Genomic DNA, 6,871 nt, shown 5'->3' on the forward strand with positions numbered 1-6,871 from the left:
AGATTCTTTTGAAAATTTTGGACAAATTACTATTAAAACTCAGCTGCATTTGTAACACTTTAAAGAACTAATTGGATGACATTATTTTTCCTGGAGGCATTTTGGATAGTTACATAATTAATGTTTATCTCTTTGCCAGAAATCTTTTTTTTTTTTTTCCAGAACAGAAACCTGAAAAGAAACACTCCTTTGCATTAAGTGCTATTTCACTGTGTGACAATCAATTTTTGAATGTGAGAACAAGATCATCGTGTATTTTGGGGATAATTATTGCTTAACAGTGATAATACTAAGTGTTAAAATTATGGAACAATTTGTTTCTTTGAAAATTACTATTTGCCTGCTCACCAGATGGGAACTGATGAAAACGTAGATGTAAAAATTAAATTGTATTTAGTTTGTATAAAAGAAGTTAAAAAAAACTGTTTTTGTTTTGTGCTACTACTGAAGTTGCTTAGCTGTGGAAATGAGGTTATTGCAGGCACCTAGAATTTTATCTCCTTAACTTCCACAATTAGAAGAAATTCTCCAACAAGCACAGGAATCTGACATTCTGATATTGAGACTCCTAGGCATCCAGCCCCATGAAAGGGATGGTGATTATGTGAGCATTGGCTTTGATGTGGGCATCCTCCAAGCTGGACACAGGGACAGGGAAGGGCAGAACAGGCCCCTCAGGAGCCATGAGAAAATAAAGTGTTGGCAGCAGTGGTGGTGAGGGTTGGTGTCAGGGGCCAAGAGGAGGTGGCGAAGGGAGCATGTGCCTCAAGGCAACCCTGGACCCCGAGGTCCCTGCAGTGAGGTCTGGTCTGCAGGGGACGTGAACGGCCACACGGTGAGGCCCACAGCCTGGACGTGCCTGCCTCAGAGCTCTGGTGGACGTTGCAAATGGCCCCACAGGGTTGCAGTGCACATTCCTCAGACAGAGAAGATGCTCGGAACTGTTCCCAGCACAAAGCCAGGGCCCTGTGAACAGTGGCCACTGCTGTCATGACGGAGTGCCATCCAACTGGGGGCATTTGCTCTGCTCAGTTCATTTAATTAGGCCAGGAATGGGGTTGCCCTGCCTTCAACAAGCTTGACGCATTGAATGAGGACTCAGTCAATAATGTACTCTGTAAATACGCTCTCCCGGCTAGAGTGACCAAAGCCCAGGAAATGGGTGGTCCTTCAGTATTAGCCAGGTGTTTGTGGTGGGGACAGCTGTGCGGCTGCCAGAGTGAATGTGACCAGGAAGCCGTTGTTCCCCCCAGAGGTGGCTAGGATTCCTGTTACATGTGCCATAGGCAGAAGGTGGGCACTACTGGGGAACTTGCTCATGTCCCTGTTTTCTGATTGGAAATTCAAGGTTTCTGAGCATCCTACGTCGAATTTGTACATTGCTGAGACTGTACACATTTCAACACTTGTTTTTTTCTGCTTTTCAGATCTATACAACCTGGAATTTGGCCATGGCTTCCAGGACAGGCTGGATGCAGAGTGAAGTCCTCTCCTCACTGTCAATGTTTGCAGATGTCTTTTTGTATAAACTTTGTATTTCATGAGAGTCTCAGTTAGGCTTTTACTTAACTAGACTTTTAAAATTGCCATGCACATAACTCTACCAGTTACAATCGTGAGCTAACATGGGTTTTTGGTTTTACTATGATGAATGTTTAACATTTGCATGCTGGATGTGGGGGTGGAGGTCATTTATCTGCTTTTCATTTCCTTCTTGGTTATACTTAGAGACTTTCAGGTAAGGTGTGGAAAGCATGGTACAGGGTGAATTACAGGCTGCAGTGTGGCGCAGTGAACGAGAGGCGCTGGTTGCAGTGTACACAGTGGATGAGAGTAAAGAGATTTCCATCCTCGAGGGAAACACACAACAAATAATTTAAAAAACTGATCATCTAGCTTGCATGAGGTCCAACAAATTCAGTTTGCAAAGTTTAACTTCCAAGTTAACTTAGTAACTTTTCCCCTGTCATTAATTTAGTAGCTTAAGTTTAAATATATTTTTTGTCTAAAGCAAGTCATAAATTCTAAAATGAATGACTAAACATGTAATAATTTAGGCATACAGCACCTGAAGGGAAAACTACCAGTATGCTAAAATATTGGATACAGATGCTTAAAAAATATAGTGTTGCATTCTTACAATGCATGTGCTTTTAGCATGTAACTTGGTGAGTAATTTTGAGCTATACTTGTAGGAATGTGTATCTTAAATACTTCAGGGCACCACTGCAGATATGTGCATGAGATGTATAAATACTGAATGTTCTTCTCCCTTCCCTTAAATGAAAAACATTAGCTCCCTTTATTTTTATTTTTATTTATTTATTTTTTTTGAAGTGGACTCTCACTCTTGTTGCCCAGGCTGGAGTGCAGTGATGCAAATCTTGGCTGACTGCAGCCTTCTCCTCCTGGGCTCAGATGATCCTCCCACCTCAGCTTCCTGAGGAGCTGGGACTAGACACATGTCACCACGCCCAGCTAATTGTTGTTGTTGTTGTATTTTTAATAGAGACAGGGTTTTGCCATGTTTTCCAGACTGGTCTCGAGCTCCTGGGCTCAAGCAATCTGCCCGCCTCAGCCTCCCAAACTGCTGGAATTACAGACGTGAGCACCACATCTAGCCCATTTTTTTTTCCTTCCAGGATTAGAAGGTGACTTTCAGAAAAACCTTCAACCTTGCAAACTTAATTTTCCATAATAATATGCCTCTAGGATAAAAACAAGACAGAAACAAAGAAGTATTTGTGGACTGCAGTTAAAATTTTTCAACACAACATAGCTTAGGAAGGTTGACATTTACAAAGAGCAGGAAGTCTGTTCAGTGCCTTATAGGCACTGGGAATGGCGATCTGTGTGCGACCCTAACGTGTGCGGCGTGCTGAGACGTGATCATGGTGCTCATGCTTTTACCGAGGGTCTCCTGGGAATACCAGAGGCTCTTCTTCTGCAGTCCGCCAGCCAGGCAGCAGCTGCTGGAGAAGGAACAAACAGCAAAAGACAGATGTACAAAAGACAGGTGTTATTGTGGCATAGAGGTTGAAACCAGGCTCACTTTGTTCTTACAGTTTTAAAAAACTAATAATGAAGTCCTTAAATATATATTGCATTTCAGGATTTTAAAGCAGTTGTGGGTGTGCCTGTGTCTCTCTCTAGCTCCCATTCAGGTGCTCCCTGCGAAGAGAACTTAGAGACACCACCTTTCCTTGATGAGGTGACAGGGCCTGGAAAGGTGTGAACCCTGTGGTGTGGGGGGGGACTGACCTGGAGGGATGCTGGGTCAGCGTGGGGATCCACCCGCACTCCACGTTCCTGTAGGGAATCCACAGTTCTAAGTCTTTATGATATGGATAAAATGAACCTGGAAGAGGCGTTATTTTTTAAGATGTGCCATGCTATTTTTTCCTACTTTTCCATGTTTAAGCAGCATTGAAGGATAAGGACTAGTAGCATGTTTGTTTGGAAACAATCTTGTTGGTCATTTTACGTTGAATCTGATATTAAGGTTGCCTGGTAACAGAAGTTTTCCTTTAACAACATGGAACTCTGTTGAATCTGTTGCCCCATTGGCTGAGTCATCTGAAATCAGTGTGGTGGCAGCTGAAGAGGCTGCTTCCCCTTGGAGGAAGCCACTGGATTGGCCGGAGGCACTGTCCTTGATTGAGGGAGTGAGACGGGTTTGCAGGGACCCCAGGCAGCACCTGAGGCTCTCTCCTGCCCCCTGCTGGATGGCCAAGCAGCCTTGCGACAGTGTGCTCAGTGTGAATGTTCAAGGGGCAGGCCAAGGCTTTTGTTCCAGAAACACTGACTTCAGAAACAGCCAGCCCTGTGTGTTGAGCATGGCAAGAAAGACTTACGTGTGTCTTAAGCCTCTTGAACAAAGCAAGTTGATGTTTCAAATGCATCTCGAAGGCTAAAGACTTTGCTATGGTCAATATACAGGAGAAAAGAAGGTTTGATGAAATGGAAAGACAGGAGTGGCAAGTGACGTGCTTGTGCCCCGTATGACTAAGCGATGTCGTGGCCGTTCCACACCACGGCATCTGAGCAGCCAGCCTGCAGATACTGGGTCAGTTTAGATATCCCTGATCTCTGCAGAGCTTTGATCAGGTAGCCCAGGAGCAGATAAACACAAACGCTGACTGGAAACCCTGGCACACGGAGGCACTGGAAACAGCAAGCTGCTATTAACATCATAGTGAGAGGCAATCGCCTTCTCTCTTAGGGGTGTCAGCTTCTTTTGCTTCTAGACTTTCATCTGCGTTACAATACAGTTTTGTTCAGTTTATCCCCATTACTCCGCTGTCTTCGCTGTTAAAGTCTCAGCCAGCACTTAGCTCTGACACTGTAGGAATTTGACTGTCCGGCTGACCAGGCCTACCTGGCATGGCTGTAAAGCAGGCGAGAGCTTTCTGGAAGGCAGAGACGAGAACCCGAGGCAGGAAAGAGCGTTGCTGGTCCACATACGGCAGTGCACCTGCAGCAGAGCATGTACGTGCACGTTTCAGGCTAAACAAGTGTAGGAGAGAAGAAAACCGCCTATGATTAGTCACTTAAAATGCCACACACCCAACCCTTGAGACCCTAGCACATAGAATAGTAGGGGTCTTGGAGATGGCAGGTGTGCTGAAGTCTGATTTTCTCACTTAGCTTTTCCAGCAGCGTTTTCCTCATCTCTAAGCTGGGGCTAAGAACTGCCCCGCATAGATTTGTGCATGGAACCGTGCGTGTGAAGTGGGGTAGCCCCCAGGACCTAGGAAGGACTCGTGGTCAGTGTCGGTGGTCATGCGTGCTGTACGGGTCCCCCAGGAGGACCATTGCTACAGATAACTCCCTCCGTTTAATGTCACTGAATGTAAAAGGTGGGAGCTTGGCCTCTGATGTGTCTGGTTTGCTGCAGGCCGCGCTGCACCCCGTGGTTCCTGAGCCCTGGGCTGAAGTACGCCCTGCTGCATCGCCTGTGCCGCTTTTGCTGTGCAACGAGAGCTCCTGCCCTGGGAAACTTCCTCGCGCCTGACGAGCACCACAGGCTGCAGCAAGACCTGTCGGAAGCGTGGGCTGGGAGGAGCTCGCCATGGCCCTGTCCTCTCCAGGCTAGGAGTGACTTTGTGGGGTTTGTCGGCCCTTCTCTCAGGTGTCCTGTGTCTCATGGATCAGCCGGCGAGCCCTGTCAGATGCCTCTCTCCTGTCTGGAGGAGCACTCTCCAAAACGCTGCCTGCCACCCGGATCTCCTGGCGCAGAGTGAGGCCACATCTGCAGACCTTACCGCACAGAGTCCCAAGGCATTCGGCAAGAAGGGGAGTGGGCTGCATGTGAGTTCCACTGGGGAAGCCAGCTCTGCTCCCTACTCTGCTTTTGGGGTGCCAGATGTTCAGACCTGCTGTGTCTATCAGGGGCCATGGCGGGCTGGTGGGAGGGGGGGAGGGGAGAAGCGCGGATGGATCCAGGGAAGGACTTAGTTGAATGCCAGCTGCCCACATACTTGTTGCTGGTCTTGGACAAGCTCCCTAGTTTCTCTGGGCTTCCGTTTATTGTAAGACTAGGACGCCGCCCGAGTCTGAAGATGTCGGTGTGTGCGGGAATGCCTGGCGCAGTCACTATGGGTTTTCCTTCAGCCTCCTCCGTGCCCCTCCCTGGGTCAATCAGTATCCATGCGTGCCACAAGTAAATTACAGTCCCTCCGAAAAACCAATTGACCCCTAGTTTTATGGTCAAGCATGGTGAGTGTCCCTAGTTTTATGGTCAAGCATGGTGAGTGTCCTTGCCAGGAAATGCCACTAGATGTCTTGGGCCTGCTCCTCTACCTCCACAGCAATCCCCGGAACAGGCTGGTTCAGGACGTGGGAGGTGGGAGTCGGTGTTGTACCTAGGACAGGCTGAAGTCAAAGGCTCATTTATTCTGTGAGGGGTGATCAGGATGACACATCAAGAGGAGCCCCGTGGCTGACCCTGGAGGTGGACGGTCGGGTCGGATTGGCCGCCCTCCAGCACGTGTTTCGAGTGATGCCTTCCCTGGGTTACGCAGCCCTGATCTGTAGCGCACAACTTCCCAGCTCCAGCCAATCTGGTCTTGCCGTCTCCTTCCAAGAAGGTAGGTGCGGCGCACTTGCCTTTAAGCGGCTCCTTCTGGACACCGCAGGGCGGCAGCAAGCAAGCATGGGCGGCTTTTTCCTTACGTTGACCAAAATACGCAGGGCCAGCTTTGCACGATCCCATTCAGCATCACACGTGTGCATTGGCCACTCACCTGTCCGTCTGCCACAGACAGGCCTGGACCGGACCATTGAGTGGTCTTTACGGCAAAGAGCCTAAAGGGCTCACAGGAAACCTGGACCCAGCGCAATGGTAACAGCGCAGCAATACCTGTCATTGATCAAGGGGTATTCTGGGCCGGACGCGGTGTTAAGTGATCCAGTTCGGTTAGCACTCTTAGAATTAACCCCCTTTTGCCTATCAGGAAATCGAGGATGGAGGGCATTAACGCCAGGGAGCAGGGAGTAAGGGGACACACAGAGGGCCTGAGGGACTGGGCACTCTGAGCCCGCGGATCCGCCCCCAGGCCCCGGCTGCACGGGCACCAGAGCTGCTGCTTTTGGTGGGGTTGAGGAGCTCTGGGGAAAAGATGGAGGCTGACATGTGTAAGATTTGGATATTTTCAGAAGAGATTTTCAGCCTGGAATGAGGGTGTAAGTGACTGAATCGGAGTGATGAGCCAGAAAGCCTGGCTGCAGGAGCTTCCCTGTGGGGTGAGGGAGGAAGGCCTTGGGGGTGCATGGCTGAGCAGAGGCACTGGGTCGCCAGGAGCCACCCCGGGCTTGGAAAGGGGTAGAAACACAGCGCCCTGCACTGCAAGGGCACCGAGATGTGGTTGCG

General features: G+C 48.9%; 1 protein-coding gene across 4 annotated transcripts; it reads left to right on the top strand.

Annotated features, from left to right (window-relative positions):
• Positions 1–3,895: 3,895 nt before the first annotated feature.
• LOC115892641 lies at positions 3,896–6,580 on the top strand. Of its 4 annotated transcripts, none has more exons than XM_030913950.1 (3): positions 3,896–5,310; positions 5,537–5,662; positions 5,915–6,580. In XM_030913950.1, exons 1-3 carry the CDS (start codon positions 5,146–5,148, stop codon positions 6,308–6,310), a joined length of 687 nt encoding a protein of 228 aa, XP_030769810.1. In that variant the 5' UTR covers positions 3,896–5,145; the 3' UTR covers positions 6,311–6,580. The 4 variants fall into 4 exon arrangements, 3 of the variants coding, with proteins under 3 accessions (XP_030769810.1, XP_030769812.1, XP_030769811.1); XM_030913952.1 differs by having other exon boundaries at positions 5,542–5,662; XR_004052504.1 differs by lacking the exon at positions 5,537–5,662 and having other exon boundaries at positions 5,905–6,580.
• Positions 6,581–6,871: the final 291 nt, after the last annotated feature.

Source organism: Rhinopithecus roxellana, chromosome 13, assembly GCF_007565055.1.
Source record: "Rhinopithecus roxellana isolate Shanxi Qingling chromosome 13, ASM756505v1, whole genome shotgun sequence".
NCBI lineage: Eukaryota > Metazoa > Chordata > Mammalia > Primates > Cercopithecidae > Rhinopithecus > Rhinopithecus roxellana.